The sequence below is a fragment of the Pongo abelii genome, chromosome 2 (genome assembly GCF_028885655.2).
Source record: "Pongo abelii isolate AG06213 chromosome 2, NHGRI_mPonAbe1-v2.0_pri, whole genome shotgun sequence".
In the NCBI taxonomy this organism is placed as follows: domain Eukaryota; kingdom Metazoa; phylum Chordata; class Mammalia; order Primates; family Hominidae; genus Pongo; species Pongo abelii.
In genome coordinates this window covers 21,667,990-21,687,122 of record NC_085928.1, presented here as the reverse complement: position 1 = coordinate 21,687,122, position 19,133 = coordinate 21,667,990, and the positions used below count along the sequence as shown (strand labels likewise).

The window sequence follows — 19,133 nt, the reverse complement described above, 5'->3', positions numbered from 1 at the left end:
GCATTTCTATTAATTCTCTACTTCATTCATTCATTCATTCATTTATTCATTCAAGTGTCATTGCAACCCTTAAGACTCAGCTCTTTCATTAAACATGTCCATAGAAACACATCAGCTCACAGCATTTTTTTGAATAGCCATCAGAGCTGCAATTAGAAACAAACTGTTTTTATTGTTACTTAATTTTTTATTTGTACAGGTTCCTTGAGGGACTAGAACATGTATGGATCCAGATTTTTGTGGGGCTTGCAATTTTTACAGTGTGAAGTCTTTCTTTTAAAAAATAAATACAAAATGATATATTAAAAATAAGAGCTATTTAGAGGTAAACCCTCGGAATGGCCCGTGCAAGTAAGGAGCTCCAAAGCTAAGCTTCCCTGTAAATCCACTTCTGTTGAACATTTATTTAATCCTCACAGAATTTCCAGCAGAGGGCTATGCATACTAACTACTCATGTTACACACTCTCTCTCTTGGCAATTGCATCAAACTCACAGTTTAAACTATACCCTAATAGGAAAACAGTTGATGTTCCCAGGTAACTCAGAGCATTCTCTTAATCAGGTCCTCAGAGTGACTTGTCAATGGGCTCTACCTGAATACCTGATAGTATTTCAAACTCAATTTAGTCAATGAAATTAATCTTACTTTGAAAATCTACCATTTCATTCCATATGTCTTTTTGTATTTGTTCCCCATATTTGCCATGTACGTATTTCCATTTATGCTCTACCTTATTTACTTAGGACTGTTCATCTCTCTACCCTCCTGCCAACCTTCTCATGTGAATTTCCTACCTATATTTGAACTGAACATATCATTACCTGGTCTAGAATTGTCTACAAATTTCTTTATTAAGATCTTTTTTTGAGAGGCCGAGGCAGGCAGATCATGAGGTCAAGAGATCAAGACCATCCTGGCCAACATGGTGAAACCCCGTCTCTACTAAAAATGGAAAAATTATCTGGGCTTGGTGGTGTGGGCCTGTAGTCCCAGCTACTCAGGAGGCTGAGGCAGGAGAATCGCTTGAACCTGGGAGGGGGTGGTTGCAGTAAGCTGAAATCGCACCACTACACTCCAGCCTGGTGACAGATCTTTTGTCATCAAACTAATTTTCTTAACTGTTTTTAAGGAAATGTCCACTTTTTAAAAAACCTACCATGTATTTAGAAAAAAATGCATTTTTCATTATAAAAGAGACAACACATTATAAAAGAGTAATACATTTATGTTTGAGATATGTAATGTCTACATATAATGATTAGGGTGTATATGGAAGTTTGGAACCTTTGTACTAATCCTGGAGCTCCCCAGGAACCTATGGCTTGGGAACTGACTGCCTAAAGCTTTTCTCTTGGGACTAAAATTGAGTGAAACCGTACTTTATTTTCAAGAAATGAACTCTGACATATTTAGGACTTTATTAGATAATTCTTAGGATCCCTTGCATTATCTTTTAAGAAGCCTCATTTTTATTTTAATATCCATAGATTTTTCCACTGGGAATTTGTGACATTCTTGGGAATATTTTCAGCTTTACAGACAGATAACTAACTTTGGGATGGGGGGTATTAGTGTTTTACTGAAATCCTGATACCTGATCCTTCCCTAATCTGTTAGTTCCTAAACTCTGTCTACCTTTTCACTCTTTTTGCAAGTCCTCAATTTTCTTTGTTTGGGCTTTCTGAGCTATTTCAAAACTGTTACCCAAAATGCTATATTATATATTTAACAGTTGCCTGGCTCCACAGACAAAGCTGTGCATAAATGCTTCTTTCACTGTAAATACTGCTAAGGCAATGATGAGGTAATTAGCTAAGTACATGTCAGCTCTACAGGAAAGAGACTGGTTTCATACTCTGATAATTGCTGTTTATAAGTTTTAACAGTTGCACTTTTAGGTAAATTAAAGTCACTTTACAAAAAGAGATAAAATAATGAACCATGCATACAAATAGTAAGAAAGCAAAATACTGGTGTTGGAGAAAGAAATTGGTTTCAGCAAGAGGTGGAGATATATTCAGTAAAATTATTGACAGATGACCTCCATTTGTTGGTTGACCTCATATTTTGTGGAAGAAAAGGTTTTTTTTTTTTTAATTATAAGAACAGAAAACCAGAAATGCAAATTATTTTGCTTCATTATTGCTGATGAGTGCACTTGATATGAAAAATAAAGAAGTCACCAAACAAAGCATTCCTTAATTTAGAAATAACAGATTTACTTATAGGCAAATAATGTCTACATAAGACCACTGCCACTACATTCTACTGAGATCATCTCTGATGATACTGTGGGAATCAGTAGAGAGAAGGATTACATCAAATATCTAGGGAGATGGTGGAGTTCTGGCAGGGTTCAGAGGGAGCCAAAATTGCAGAGGGTCAAGGCCTGGGATAACACAGGCCTTGGAGTAGGAAGACAGCCAATATGAGACATGGATTTGCAGATGACATCATGTTTTACTCTTTGGGGGAGTAAAGAGTTCGAGTCATATTGACCAAGAGGTTGACAACAGGTAAGGATATCATGGTTAATATAAGAAACCCTGTTTTCATAATTTCCTAATTCATATGGTAGCAAAATGTTCAGTTAGAAATGTGATATACAGTGGGAATTAAAACCGTAGTGTAGACTTCAGGCAAAAGTATATCAACATGTGTGGCAAAGTAACAGAGGGAATTAGAAGACGTAAGAGATGAGGTCAGCATTTGACCTGATTAATCTTATGCATGTGTATGAAGCTGGCTGATGTTAAAAATAACTCTCTGAGACCAGAATTGTCTTGATACTGCTCTACCTAGAAAGATGAAAGGCCTAAATAGATCTTCAGTCTTAATGATACACAGTCCCTCTCTTTTGACATGTTTGCAAATTCTCCAGTGGGAAGAAAATAATATAGGCAAGAATATTAAAACACACTGAAAATTATTAGAGAACATATTTCCAAATGAAATTCTTCATAAGCAAAGTAATAATAGAATTCCATTAAAAAATATCCAAAATAAACTAGAGAGGGAATTCAGAATATCACATAATGATGAAATATAAGTACTAGCAGAGACCTAAGAAATCACCCATTTCAATCTTCTACTCCATAAAGATGTTTTTATTTTTGTTTTTATTTTAATAATATTTCCTAATAGAGGTCTACTTAAATACTAAAATATATGAAAATGTAGTTCCTTAACAGGAAAGCCATGCCATTTGGCAGAAGAGAAACTGACATTTACAAAATAAATACACCTATATCCAAAGATAGGCCTAAATATAATTATAGATACTTCTAATTCCTTCTTATAACGACCTGCTTAGGTGAGAAGTTTAATATCATTATTATAATTTTTATTTTATAAATAAAGAACTAGAGGCCTAGTAGGGATAAATAATTTACCAATGTTTGCAGAGCTGGTAATTGATAGGGGGATACTTAGAGCTAGGTCTTCTGGCCCAGAAACTGTGTTATTTCTACTATGCCATTTGAATGGTCATTTTTATGTCATTCAACTAGATTTGCTTATTTAATTAAATTATGTCCTATTTAAATTATAAACTACCATATTTTTTCTTTCCTTCTGTTTTTCATCTTCCTTTTCTTCTTTTTTGAATGAGATTCGGTATAATCACAAATACACATAAATAACATTTTTTTAACATTAATTAAAATTTTCTTCCCTATAGTTTTCATCCATATTTACCTTATAATTCCATCAACAAACACCTCAGCTATCCCCTTATCTTTGTCTCATACACATGATGGAAAGTTTGCTTCCTATGGTTTTATCCAAGTGTTGATCCTGGCCTGAGAGAGAATGAGAGAGACCTCTACCACTATCAATCAGTATTTTTTTGGCATAATTGCTTGAGAAAAAAAAAATCTAGCTCATTTTTGACCCATAATATATTAATAAGTCTATTAGAAGCCTGTTGAAGTACAGATACTCAAAGTAAATGGCATTTCCTTGATCCAACAGCCTGGAATTATATTTGCTCATTTAAAAAAAATCTATTTGCCATGCTATAGTTTGTTCCCAGGGAACACATGTTGGCTTCTAGTGATGACTGCTTTCTTTTCAAAATCTATATAACACTACATTCTAGCACGTAGGCTTTTGGTGGGTAGAGTGATTTAATATGATTTTCCCCTTGTAGTTATAATTAGGACAATATTTTATGTCACCATTATGAAACTTTTTCTGTTTTCTACAGATTTTCTAATGTTAGTAATAGTGTTTGTATAGTTATGCTCTCAAGTTGTATTAGTGCCCTGGATATAATGCTTATCAGTCTTACAGCTGAACTTGTTTATATTATTCTAATCACGTCTTCATATGCCCTGGATTTTAAAAATTGCAAAGGGTATAAGAGCATAATTTTGAGAATTTCACTTGGTAAACATTATTCTTCTCTTCCAGTGGACACTAGTCATCTTCATTAAGCATGCTCATTAACAAATCATTAGATCTCTTTGTGACTTTGAAAGAAAATAGAAATTTAGTATGGACTTGGAATCACAAATTCAAAGAATTAAATTATATTTTTAAAAAATACAGTTATTTTTCCTTTAGCTAAGGCAGCATTAATTTTTGTCCTATAATAGCAAATAGAAAAAGAAAGTGTTAGATTTCCTTTTGCTTCTTATGAACTATATGATTGCCAAGATCTAATAGAAACAAAAAACATTGTCTGACTCCCCTTACAATATAATCTTAGCACCTTGCATGATTAATTAAAAATAAAACATATTAATCAAAAAAATTAATGTAGCCGTTGTGTGATGCCTCTTATATATCGTATCTGTTTACATGCTTGATACCCTTAAAAATTTGGTTTTCTGTATAAGTGATGCATCAAATTAATTAGGTTCCTATTAAAGTGTGACATGACCCAAGTTCAAAGTAATATTCATGTCCACATTTTGTGTATGTAAATTTTATGTACATATACAAAGCACATTTATGCTTTTACTTTTTTACATGTAATTATAAATATATACAAAAATAAAAATAAAGTTAAGGTCTTGTATTCAAATACAGTCACACTATATAGATTAAATATATTCATGACACAAATTAATTATACTTCATAAGAGATCCTGTACAAATACATACTCTTATTTTTAGAAGAATTAGATTTTGAGTTCTGTTTTATTTTTATGCAAGGATGAAGGCATTAATGTAAATATATTTTTAAAGTTTTCTATATTATGACATTTATAATATAATTTAGGAGTTTTTTTAAAAATTGTGCATATTATCATTCTATTTATAACTTCTGGCATTTCTTCTTCTTGTGAATGCAGCTATATTAAAAAACATAAAGCCACTTCACCAGACCAACATCTCTGCTTATAAGACAAGTAGGAGTTGGAACAATGGAAGCTAATTCCCAACTTTACACAGTAATGGTTTTTGCAGAACTAAAAGCTAAATTTTTTCATGCCCAATCTAGAGGTTTATCCAATCAAGTAATATCTTGTAGTCTTTAAGCAGTTTATTGTTGTGGTGATGATCAGTGCATCATATTAGTGCCAGAAGAGATAGAACAGAGGTCAGAAAGGGAGACAAAGAAAAAAATCCATTCTCCTGCTAAGTTAATGATTCAGCAATATAGAATGCTGATCTTTAGATATTCTTATACAATCACATCATGAACTTGTATAAGGTGACAGCGATCTTTAATTATCTCAGAACAAACACCAGCTACAAATTGGCAACCATATGTGGCTTACATCTCATAAAATGAACAGCCCTAATACACATATCCTAGAGTGAGGTGTGTGTAATGACACAAAACAATCAGAAGTCAGGAAACCAATTATGTTTCCCAGTCATTGTTTTCACATGTAGATACTTACTATGCATGACTTAGGGTTAGGCTGCATCACTTTATTTTTTTAATATTTTGTTTCTAGTAGGATAGGGTGGCAAATAGTAGCATAACTAAAATACAACTTTAGAAAGGATAGAATTAATTTTGGACAAATTATAGAGATTCAACATAGAAATGCATCATTAGACAATTACAATAGAATAAACAGTAATGCATTATTTTATGGAAAGCTAGGTTGCATTTTTCCTCATGGTTATTGGTTTCCCTCCTATCTCACATAAATAATACCCTTGTACATTAGGGAAAGATATACAGAAGGAAATTTGGGATTATTACAAACTCCACTGAACATTCCAGCGTTAATTTTTCCAGGAATGAGTAATGAGCTCTAAGATGCAATGCCCAGGTAACCATCACTATCAGTATGAATAACCAGTTTTAGTCAAATAAATGTAAGTGATATGCACATTGCCTCATTTTAAAAGAAACTAGAATGGATCGATGGAGATGAATATACCTGTTGCACACAGTCCTGCTATTTAAGTAAATCCCAAATCCCCTATTTAATCCCTGAAAATTCACAATCACCCCTAGAGGGAGAAAGCCACCTAGCACTCCAGGAAGGTAGATTCCTTCTTCTCAGAGCTACCCAGGATACTGACCTCTTCACAGATATCTCCCTTCAGGGCCATTGAGTGACTCCTTGTTCTGTCAGAAACTACTATTTTACCTAAGAAAGGGGCATGCTTTGTCTAGGTCCCTATGTCTGTAACTCTGAAGCTTTGGGATTCTTCCCAAAATACCCCCATTTGCCCTTCTCATTTTCTAAAAAAACAATTCCTGAAAAGAATAACTGCAATGGGAAATATTGAAGGTATTTCTAACCAAATCTCTTTACCTTACCAATAATCAGAGAATTATCTATCTCTGATTTTACGACTAGACCCTCTTCAACCCCACATCCACAATTACTCCAGTGGTGGCTGACTTCACCAAAATATCTTCCTTCAGTCTGATCTTCTTCTAATGTGTTTCCTTTTTTATAAATCAACTTAAATCAGCTTGATTTATAGTACAACCATCTTTCTCTGTTCAATTCAGTAGGCAAATATTTATTTGAGCATCCACGGGTACTGAGCTAAATTCTGGGATGAAAAGGTAAAGTAAATGAAATGCCTATATTTGAGGCAAGACACAAGTAAACAAGATGTTTTTAAGACATGTAGTAAATGCAAAGTTTAAAGTATTCAGAGAGGCTAGCGGTGATAATAAACAGGATACTTAGCTTAGCTTGGGAGAATTAAGAAAGATTTCCTGAACGAGATAGCACCAGAACTGAGCCTTAAGTCTTGAAGGAGGAGCAAAGAGGTAACTAGTAAAGATGTTTGGTGGAGTGAGGGGTAGAAGGAGAAGGAGGAGTCTTGTTCTGTTGCTAGACTGGAGTGCAGTGGTGCGATCTCGGCTCACTGAAACTCTGCCTCCCAGGTTCAAGCCATTCTCCTGCCTCGGCCTCCGAGTAGCTGGGGCTACAGGCGTGCGCCACCATGCCCAGCTAATTTTTGTATTTTTAGTAGAGACGGGGTCCCACCACATTGGCCAGGATGGTCTCGATCTCTTGACCTTGTGATCCACCAGCCTCAGCCTCCCAAAGTGTTGGGATTACAGCGTGAGCCACTGCGCCCAGCCGGGGCTTTGACTTTATGCTGTGGATGTTCTTTGAAGGATCGAGCGACATTTTTAGATGAATACTGGAAAACAACAGGCCTTGCATAGACCATCTCAGGTCCTTCATTCTGCCAACTCCATGAAGTCTGGAAGTTCTAAGTAGACTGAAGATGTGATCTGGTAAACTTAACTAAGGAAGGAAGAAGCACTAGTTCAGTTCTTACTTAATGTCAAGACCTTTGTCTCCATCTTTTCCCCACAGAGCTAGACCAGGTTTTATGATCTGAGATTATACAGTAAGTGTTTTAAAAGATGGAGCTCCGTGCTCTGAGATTAACCTTCAGGTCATCCCTGAGTTACTATAGCTTTGGTACAGAGCTTCAGCTCTAAAAACTGGGACCCTCTCTTTTACTCCTTAACTAAGTTACCCATCTTGGTAATGTGCTCTCCTCCCTTCTCCTCTCTCCTTCCTCTCCCCTTTTCCCTCTCTCTCCTCCCTGTAAATCAAATCTGCATTTACCAGTGGAGCGTCATCCAGTTAGTGCTGGTCAAGGAGGATTTGTTTCAAGGAAATGTCCCATCTTTCACATGTCTACTATCTGTCTATACCACATGGGTTTTCCTTCCTCCACTTGCAGCTTCCAGCTTATTGGTTTTTACTATTATTTTTTTTTCCATAAGTTATTGGGACACAGGTGGTATTTGTTTGCATGAGTAAGTTCTTTAGTGGTGGTTTGTGAGATCCTGGTGCACCCATCACCCGAGCAGTATACACTGCACCATACTTGTTGTCTTTTATTCCTCGCCCCACTTCCCCCAAGTCCCCAAAGTCTATTGTATCATTCTTATTCCTTTGTGTCCTCATAGCTCAGCTCCCACATATCAGTGAGAACATATGATATTTGGTTTTACATTCTTGAGTTACTTCATTTAGAATAATAGTCTCCAATCTCATCCAGGTCATTGCAAATACTGTTAATTCATTCCTTTTTATGGCTGAGTAGTATTCCATTGTGTGTATATATGTGTGTATATATACATATGTGTATATACACATATATATATATGCCACACTTTCTTTATCTACTTGCTAATTGATGGGCATTTGGGTTGGCTTCACAATTTTGCAGTTGTGAATTGTGCTGCTATAAACATGCATGAAACATGCGTATGAAAGTATGTAATTCCTGAGGACTCAAGTTCAAGTCAGCTCTTGTCCCAAGGACTCTGTTCCTTTCCCGAACTCCTGGGGCATGTAACTGAGTCTTCACCATTAGCTGACAACCTCCGTGTCACCCCTGCCTGCCTCCCTGTGGGTCTAACTAGGGGGTGCTGGCCTGTTATTTCTCCTTATTCTGCTTTGTCCTTCTCTTGATAAGACCTTGTTGGATGTCTCTAGCTCCATCTCTCACTCTCACTGCTCAGAAAACCTCAAGAGATCTTGTCCTGAGTGCCACACCAGAAACGACTAGACACCCGCAAGAGGGCTCTTTGCACACTGCCTTCACCACTCAGGAGCCAGAGCTGGATCTATTCCCAGTTCCTCCCAAATGGCCACCATCAGTTTCATTGTTAGCCCAAGGTAAATTTTGTATCTATTTGGGAAAAAAAGTTCTGCCTTCCTCAAAGGATTTTAAATAATAAATCTACAGGGACTATAATGAGTAGAGAACCTCTTGAGGGTGTTCAAAGAATATCTACATCCATCCTAATCAGGGTCCCTCTAAGAGGGACAGTGGTAGGAAACTTAACCAGGCAGAAGTTCATAAATAACAATAAGAAGGCAGCAGGTTTAGAAACTAGGCTGTAGTAACTGGGAGAAGGGGTCAAATTCAGATGTGAAGACTGAGTAACAGGGAGAGGTACCAGAAACAAGAGGAAAAGAATTTTCTTAAAAGAGGGCCGGGGTTGTGAGGAACAAGGGATCCTTATAGAGGTTCTACCAAATGCAAAAACAGCTTTGGGAATGATCTTTGACAAAGCAAACAAAAACATAAAGTGGGGAAAGGACCCTTTTCAACAAATGGTGCTGGGATAACTGGCTAGCCACATGTAGGAGAATGAAACTGGATCTTCATCTCTCAACTTATGCAAAAATCAACTCAAGATGGAGTAAGGACTTAAACCTAAGACCTGAAACTACAAAAATTCTAGAAGATAACATTGGAAAAACCTTTCTAGACATTGGCTTAGGCAAGGATTTTATGACCCAAAACCCAAAAGCAATCGCAATAAAAACAAAGATAAATAGCTGGGACCTAATTAAACCAAAGAGCTTTTGCACAGCAAAAGGAACAGTCAGCAGAGCAAAAAGACAACCCACAGACTGGGAGATAATATTCACAGTCTATACATCTGACAAAGACTAATATCCAGAATCTACAATGACCTCAAACAAATCAGTAAGAAAAAATCCCATCAAAAAGTGGGCTAAGGATGTGAATAGACAATTCTCAAAAGAAGATATACAAATGGCCAACAAACATATGAAAGAATGCTCAACATCACTAATGAAAATCAAAACTACAATGCGATAGCACCTTACTCCTCCAAGAATGGCCATAATCAAAGAATCAAAACACAGTAGATGCTGGCATGGATGCAGCAATCAGGCAACACTTCTACACTGCTGGTGGGAATGTAAACTAGTACAGACAGTATGGAAAACAGTGTGGAGATTCCTTAAAGAACTAAAACTAGAACTACCATTTGATCCAGCAATCCCATTACTGGATATCTACCCAGAGGAAAAGAAGTCATTATTCAAAAAAGATACTTGCATACGCATGTTTCATGCATGTTTATAGCAGTACAATTCACAACTGCAAAATTGTGAAGCCAACCCAAATGCCCATCAATCAACAAGTAGATAAAGAAAGTGTGGCATATATATATACACACACACAATGGAATACTACTCAGCCATAAAAAGGAATGAATTAACAGCATTTGCAATGACCTGGATGAGATTGGAAACTATTATTCTAAGTGAAGTAACTCAGGAATGTAAAACCAAATATCATATGTTCTCACTGATATGTGGGAGCTAAGCTACGAGGACACAAAGGCATAAGAATGATACAATAGACTTTGGGGACTTGGGGGAAGTGGGGCGAGGAATAAAAGACAACAAGTATGGTGCACAGTATGCTGCTCGGGTGATGGGTGCACTAGGATCTCACAAATCACCACTAAAGAACTTACTCATGCAAACAAATACCACCTATATCCCAAAAACTTATAGAAAAAAAATAATAGTAAAAACCAATAAGCTGGAAGCTGCAAGTGGAGGAAGGAAAACCCATGTGGTATAGACAGATAGTAGACATGTGAAAGATGGGACATTTCCTTGAAACAAATCCTCCTTGACCAGCACTAACTGGATGATGCTCCACTGGTAAAATGCAGATTTGATTTACAGGGAGGAGAGAGAGGGAAAAGGGGAGAGGAAGGAGAGAGGAGAAGGGAGGAGAGAAGGCAAGAGGGAAGAATTGGAGAGAGGAGGAAGGGAGACAAGGGAAGGGGAGAGGAGAGAAAAGGAGAGGAAGGAAGAGGAGAGAAAGACATTTTAAAGGATACATTTATGTATTATAAAAATGGTATTTCATCAGATAAAATGAAAACCAAAAAAGTAATCTCAGTGGTACTGTGAAATGAAAATTAAAATACATGAGTTCTAATTCTCAATTGATCACTCAAGTTTTTGGATAACGAACTAAATTTTTCTCTTCTCAGTTACAACACTTTAAAATGAGATGGTGGACTGCCTAATCTCTAAGGCCTTTCCCATTCTACATATCTATGAGGTTTTCCTACAGTAATTAACAAAATCTGAAGTAAAGGGTTTTATTTTGTAAAGGTTAATCACACATTAACTGGAGATTGAGTTTTAATTACAGGTAACTACAAAAAAAAAAAAAAAAAAGTCTACTTGCCCTGCACTCCTGATAAGAAACTCAACTATATCGTAAGATACTTGTGACTTTAAAGGACTTGAAATGACATAATAAAAACATCGTAGTGCAAATGGCCTGTGTATAGCATAGAAATAAGAATAAAAGGCTTGTTTTCTTACATTTTTAAAATTTTCTAAAAGTTATATCCTGCTGTAAATATATGACTATAGTCTTAAGAGTTTATAGTTTATACCATTATATAGTTTATAAAATACTTTGATACATACAATATCATTTGATCATAAAAATAGCTTGTGTAGTAGGCAAAAATAGTTGTCAGTTATCTTTATTTAATAGATTACAGTATTTCATGCTATTAAGAGGTTGATCTTCTGACTACTTGTTGACAATTTTGAACTTATTATATCCTTTATGAAAAGTCTTTATCTATGACGCCGGCTTTTCTATAAGTTTCAACTAAAGAGAAATCACTATATAAAATTGAGATGAATTATAAAGATACAATTATTTTGCAAATCACATGTTCATGTATATAAGTGCACAGAATTTACTGCGCTTGAATATGTTGGCACAGAAGCCATTTTCCTCGTCTAAATATTGTCTGTTTTCTCCCTTAGTGATAGCATTAGAAGCAACAAGAAAAGCAACCTAGAACAGTTCTGTACCTTGTCTAACCCAAATGAGAGACAGCACAGAATAATAAGCTTTACATTATTTCCATAGACATTATGTAAATCTGATCCATATTAAATAAAGTCATCCCATTTTCCATGGCCTCATAAGGATGAAATTGTGTAACAAACAAATGGGTTTACGGTCGTCTGTTTCCTCTCTCCTATTTGAATTTGTTCATCTTTGGCTATTGACATATTTCTCAAACGATACAATGTGACGCCAATTTTTTTTACTGATTATCTATTTAGTGCTGCCCTGAAAATGATCTGTAAAAGAGATTCCTTATCCAGTTACGCATTGGTTTTTACCTCTATGTACATAGCAGAATCATTAAAAAACAAAAGAACAACAACCTGTGCCCAGTCCCTTCCCCAAACAAACTACATCAGAATTTCTGAGATGAGAGGATATGTGGCATCAGTATTTTTTAAAGTTCCCCAGCTGACGTTACTGTTCTCCCATGGCTATGAACTATCGAATGCAGTGCTTCTCCAACCTCGATATGCTAGCGAATTGCTTGGAAGTCTTATTAAAATGTGGACTTTGATTTAGTCCCTCCCGCATAGGTCCTGAGATTTTTTAACATGCAACTATGTGATACTTAAGATGCCCATCTGTGGATCACACTTGTATCCTGTATTATCAGCATCACCTGAGAACTTGTGAGAAATGCAAATTCTCAGACTTACCAGGGACCTACTGACTCAAAAACTCTAGCGATGGAGGTCAAGCAATCTGCTATAGCAAGCCCTCCACATACTTTACATACACACTGAAATGTGAGACACACTGGCCTAAAAAAAAGAAAAAAGGAAAAAGAATTCCCTGAAGTCTAAATAACTGGCTGTCTGTGGTTGAAAAGCCGTTGATTGTTTACGTTTGTGCAGCACTTTACAATTCAACAAATTTCTACTTTACCTCCTGTGAACGTCTTAAAACAACCCTGTAGGTTAACTAAAATAGATAGTTTCAGCATTTTTATTTATTTATTTATTGTTGAGACGGAGTCTGGCTCTGTCGCCAGGCTGGAGTGCAGTGGCGCGATCTTGGCTCACTGCAACCTCCGCCTCACAGGTTCAAGGGATTCTCCTTTCTCAGTCTCCCAAGCAGCTGGGACTACAGGTGCGTGCCACCATGCCCAGCTAATTTTTGTATTTTTAGTAAAGATGGGGTTTCACCATGTTGGCCAGGATGGTCTCAATCTCTTGACCTTGTGATCCCCCCGCCTCAGCCTCCCAAAGTGCTGGGATTACAGGCGTGAGCCACCGCACCCTGGCCGATAGTTTCAGCATTTTGTAAAGGAAACTGAAGCTCAAAGTATTCAAGAGACTTGCTTAAAGTTACAGCATGCAAGGATAGATCCAAATTCAGAGCCCAGATCTTCTGAGTCCTACAAACTAACAGGCAGGACATTGACAGAAAAACAGGGCCAGTGGCTATAAGCTGTAAGTTATGCCCTGGAGGAGGGATATCTCCGAGGCTCAGATGATGACAGGGAGAGGGACAAGAATATTGAGGCAACCTCCTATCGGGTGAGTCACAGCCCTTTGTATTTGGCACTCTCAGAGACCACAGTAAAATTCACTAATCCTTTTTGGGCAGAGTTTGCTGTTATGTGGAATCAGCTTTGAGAAACACAAACGTTTAACCCTCACCAGTGACTTAGTGGATGAGTCAGTCACCTTTGGTTCTTTCCACAATTCTACAAATACGTCATTCTAAGTCAAACCACATAAAATAAAAATCTCCTGTGTACTGTATGTGTGTATAGACGCGCTTATATGTCCCATACTTGCAGAAACACAGATGGCCACAATTTGCTTTTCTTACGAGATTTGCCCACTGTGTTTCTCAGGCCATAAATGACAACAAATGATAAAGTTCACAGGTACATAAATATTCTTTAACAAAATGTATATAATATGCCATATTCCTAGATGATATATAGTATGCTATGCTCCATTATTTACTAAGTATATTTGATAAAGGATTTATCTGCAATGCACGATCCTTAAAGTATCAGGGCTAACCAACAGATTTTGATAACATTTAGTGATTTAACTACAGAAAAAGAAAATTTCATGATGGTCACAAACTTACCCAGTAGGCCTATGGCCACAGTTTGTTTCAAATAGTGAATTGTAAGTCATAGAAAATCACATATCGTATCAAGAATTTCAGTGTTGACACTTCATTAGTGAATATTGCCATTCCACATGACTTACAGAAGATAAACAGAAACTTGAACAAGATCTTTATATTTCACTATCAAATAATCCAATCTCCTTTTGTTGTTTCTTCTTTTCCCCCTTGGTGTAGAAACAAACAGGGAATTAAAGACCCCAAATTTGAAAAAACGAAACATTAGCTATTCTTCATTTAGATACTTAGTTTCCTTGGGAATCTGTAATACTTGTTAGGTACACTGACATTTAACTGGGCACAATGTTATTATCATTAAAAGTATTATAATATCCTGTAAACATCAAATAGGGTCAGAATCGTGAGCTAAATAAAATTTTATTACCTTGAATTTAGAATATTTAAAATCACAAGTGTGAAGTCCCTGTATTTTATCACATGCCCGCTTGTTTTATATCCAAATACGCATGTGTATGTATGTTTTACAAAGTTGCCTTATGAATAGATATGTGATAATATAATGTATTACAAAACTAACATGGTTCTTTTGTGGCCAAATAGTTTATTATCTTTTCAGAAATCTGCCACTCATGTTGAAAATATGGTCAGTAGGACTAGTAAACATGCAATTTTAAAGGTTGGTTTGAAATAGCCTCTATTTCCGCTATTCTTTGACTTGTAAGAGAACTATTAATACATAGTCTCAACCTTCCAATATTAAGCAGGAGGTGACTGTCTATGGGTATGAGGGTAGGAGGGAAGAAACGGTGTTAGACACTCATCCAGTAATTGAACTCTTACTCCTGCGGGAGCTGGTAATGAGGCAGGTAGACTCTGTTTAGAAAAGCACCTGAGGCAGCTTCATGACTGAAGTCCTGTGGATAAGCGTGTCTCACTCTTTCCTGTGCACACAAATATAAACGCAGATTCTGGTTGTTCTATTTAGGGAGGACCTCCAAGGCTGCTGCTGCTGCTGCCACTACTCTGTGAATCACACTTTGATTCTTTGTCCCTGGGACAGAAGTTGGTATTGTGGTTATCTTTAGTTCTTTATATAATTTCTCATACAGGTCTGTAATCTCCTCTAGAAAATAATTGAGTTAGGTATGTATACATGAGGCTATCTCTCTTTCCCTCCAGTTTTGTCACCATAATTATATAGTTTTTATTATTTTCAAAATGATAGAAATTGCAGGGCAAGACCTGAAGCCTAGTGTGCACTCTCATATCTGATGCATAATTATACTAAAGATCATAATTATACAAAAATGAGCATCAATCCCCAAAAGAAACTCTTGTTTCACAGAAAACTTTAAGTCAGTGAAGGTAAATATTTTGGGGACAGACAGCCTAACTCCTGTCACTGGATTACCAGAATTACAAACCTCCCTTGTCTCCTGTTGCCATCTCATATTATTCAGGGCCACAGACTCACTAAGAGAATTATTTTTTTCTCCTAGCCATTTCACTTTCTCAGTGCCAGACATCTACTGTGGCTTCCAATGAATCAAGTTCTCCTTCCTTACCTTCCCTGAAAGCTCATGCATCCAGTAAAATGTCACAAATAAAGTGAAAACACACCTTTCCCAGTCTGGCCTTACAAACAGAAAGCAAGAGCACCATTCTTCACCAGGAAACTGACCCACAAAGCTTACTGGATTTAAAGAGATTGAGAAGAAGGTCAGCTAAGAAGACAAAGGGAATTCTCTCCATAGTTAATTCTGATGAAGCTCCACCAACCCCAAAATAAACCCTTGTCCAAGGCAAGGAAATAAAAAAGAGGGCATGTAAGGTGAGGTCTGGAAAAGAAATGGTGTTTCATAGGCGACTTATTTGCATGCTCTGTTTGTCTGTCTTTTCTTTCCCAGAGAATAAGTGGTTCTGTGTTTATTTTTTCTCTCATAGTCCCTATTTCCACACTGTAATGTCTGCTAAAGCATAATGTTTAAAACTCTGTTTCTATTGCACCATAGACATACAAAAGCACCTATGTATCATCCATAGATATGTATACAGTGAGACTGCCTCTGTATGAAAGTATAAGAATATTTTTATTCTTCTGAATTAACATTTCTATACTTATCTAACTCTCAGACAACTATAGTTTAAGGTATAGGAGATACTAACTTAGAAAGACCTTACAAAGCTCAAGGACACTGAAATAAAAAACTTACACATTCAAGTTATTCATTTTTCTCATATTCAGTCTTGTAACCAGTGAACAAAATTTCTAGGGGTAGTGTATATTTATATAGAGTGTGTCACCATTAAAGGGTTAATAATGTTAGGGACTATGAATGTTAGCAATTGAAACGGCATGCTTGTGTGTTTGCAAAAACATTTTCTGCACCATGTCCAAATTCCTTTGCAAACAGATAAATTACTCTATACATCTTACTACTCCATGTGGATAAATCATACATGCAGGTTTATAAGGCTGAAGAGCTAGAAGGGAAAATCTGCTTTGGATAGTAGGATCTTTGGGATTCGTAATCACCCAATGCTCAGGAAATGAAGAAAGGAGTGCTTACACATTAGCATTTTCTTACTTTTTACAATCTGGAGAAACACATACCCACACAACACACACACGTGCAATGCACGGCACACAACACACACTTTTCCTCTCTAACATGGCTAGAACTCCCAAAGCAGGACACTGTGACAGCCAACCAAATTTATTTCTGAGAAAAGGAAAGAAAACTTTGCTGCTGTCGGCAGCTCTGCTAGAGAACTGCTCCCTGATGCCCCAGGGTTTATGCACTATCAGCTCCTTGCACACAGATTAGAGGTTTATTTTCTATCGTATACTGTGTTTTTATTGCCACAACAAGCAATATTAGCTAGATAGACTGACACTGGGTCATTTTATTTGGAGGAAATGAGATTTTAAAAGATCTCCAAGGAGAGTGATTCTTTCTTTTTGTTAGCATCTGCCAGAAATTCAAGGAAAGCTAGAAAAAAGAACAAGGGGTAGGTACAGTTGGTGGAGAGGAGGAAGAGAAAAGAGAAGCACAAAAAATAACCTTGGAGCACTTTAGAAATAAAAATACGACTAGGTCTCATTTGAGTCTCTCTAGCTCACAGTACCTGATAGGGGTCAAACTCCCAAGGACTTGGGACTCTTCCTTTCCAAATTTCAATCTCAAATTATTTTACAGTTTGCCAGAGCTGCACAGAAAAAAAGACTTTGAAGTCAATAATCAATTTGAAATATCCATTTTATGCCAGGTTAATTCTTTCCCAACCTCTGTGTTTAACACTCCTACTCTTAAATATCAGCAATTTGGCAAGTCCCTTTTCTTTCTGCTCTTCAAATCTTATGTTGATTTATATCCACATTCCTGAAAAGGCTCAGTAACCAACCAAAGTTCTAAGATTGATTTATTGCCCTCCATGTCAATTAGAAGATCCTTACAGAAAGTCTTCTATCAGAAACCCTCACACACAGCCTTGATATGTGTGTGTATGTGTGTGTGTGTGTGTGTGTTGGCATGAAAACACACACAGACACGGGAGGAGCAAGGAGAATGCAGTACTGTGTACTACTCTCTGAGAGCCACAATCCAACAACCTTTCTTTCAGAATTAAGGACTCCCAGCAAAACTCTCAAGTGCAATGCAACAGCAATTACAATAGCAAGAATACTGCCCAGAAGTCACTAATGCCATGGGTGAAGTTAGGCTTCCTTGATAAGAGAAACAAGGTCCTAAGAACAGAACAACATTTAACCAACACCACTGCTGCTTGACAGGGACCAGAATTCCCTTGAATTTTGTTAGCTATAATGCCAACCAGTCAGTAAAACGGGGACACACACACACACACACCACACACACACACACACACACACACACACACACACACCACAAGCCTGCAGCATCAGGAGCTGGAGTTCAAGGAGATCAGGCGCACACACACACACACATACACACACACACACACACACACACACACGTAGACGCGCGCTGCAGAAAAGTTGCCCGAAAGCCCTACCTGAGGATGGCTGTGTCCCCCTGCCTCACGGTGATGTTGTCCGTGCCTCGGTTAAAATCCACGCTGCGAACAGGCAGTCCTGTGGGAAGAAGGCAGAGCAATCTCAGTAGGACCAGCGGCAACTGTTTCCGATCCGGCTGAACTCTCCCGACCATGGTGGCCACGCCGAGGTGTGGGTCCGCGGGGTGCTCTGGAGGGGTGCGCGCTGCTCGCGAGGAGAGGCTTCACCAACACGGGGCTTTCATCCACAGCGAGCGCAGAGCGGGCTTTGCCAGTTTATGGTCCTTTCCACTTTGCCTCTCTCTTTCCCTCGCTCAGTCTCTTTTCCCTCTAAGACTTAACAAAGCCCTCATAAAACCCAAGCAGAAGGGTGAAAAGTAAAAGCAACACAATTTCAAAAGAGTGAGTGCAAATAGCAAGCCCTCTGGAAGAGCTGAAGAGGAAGCCAAAGGAAGGGGTTCTTGTTTGGTCTGTCTGTGGCTGGATGTTCCTCTGCCAGTGTCTGAGCTGAGCTCCTTCGCTCTGTAACCCACTTTCCCAGGCTGGCGGGCGGGCGGGCGAGGGAGCCGGCACCAAGCCTGCCAGTGAGTGTACAGAAACAGCCACACAGCAGCAGCAGCAGCGGCAGCAGCAGAAGCAGCAGCAACCCAGAGCCTCTCTCCCCCTCCTCCCTTTCCTGTTTCTCCCAGTCCCTGGCGCTCTCTCTGCTCAGCACCTCCCCCCCCACCCCCCCACCCTCCCCCCACCTTCCCCCCACCCTGCTGGTTTTCAACAGCCCCTCCACGTCATCCCCTCCGCCCTCCCCTCGACGTGGCCCCTCGCTTTGCACAACTGCCCCCTTCAGCAGCAGCCAGCCTCAATGAAAGCCTGATGCGCCTTTGGGTTGTCAGGACGACAGCTCCATC

At 38.0% G+C, this 19,133-nt stretch overlaps 1 protein-coding gene across 3 annotated transcripts in view; it reads right to left on the bottom strand.

Moving 5' to 3' along the window:
• LSAMP (limbic system associated membrane protein) overlaps positions 1-18,905 on the bottom strand; it is a 648,138-nt gene extending 629,233 nt beyond the window's left edge. For 2 of the 3 annotated variants that reach the window (XM_054551477.2, XM_054551478.2), the window contains exon 1: positions 18,229-18,904. In XM_054551477.2, the coding sequence (XP_054407452.1) occupies positions 18,229-18,383 (155 nt within the window). In that variant the 5' untranslated portion in view covers positions 18,384-18,904. Of the gene's footprint in view, positions 1-18,228 lie in introns of all 3 variants that reach the window. The other variant, XM_024245025.3, reaches the window with a different exon arrangement.
• Between the last annotated feature and the right edge of the window lie 228 nt (positions 18,906-19,133).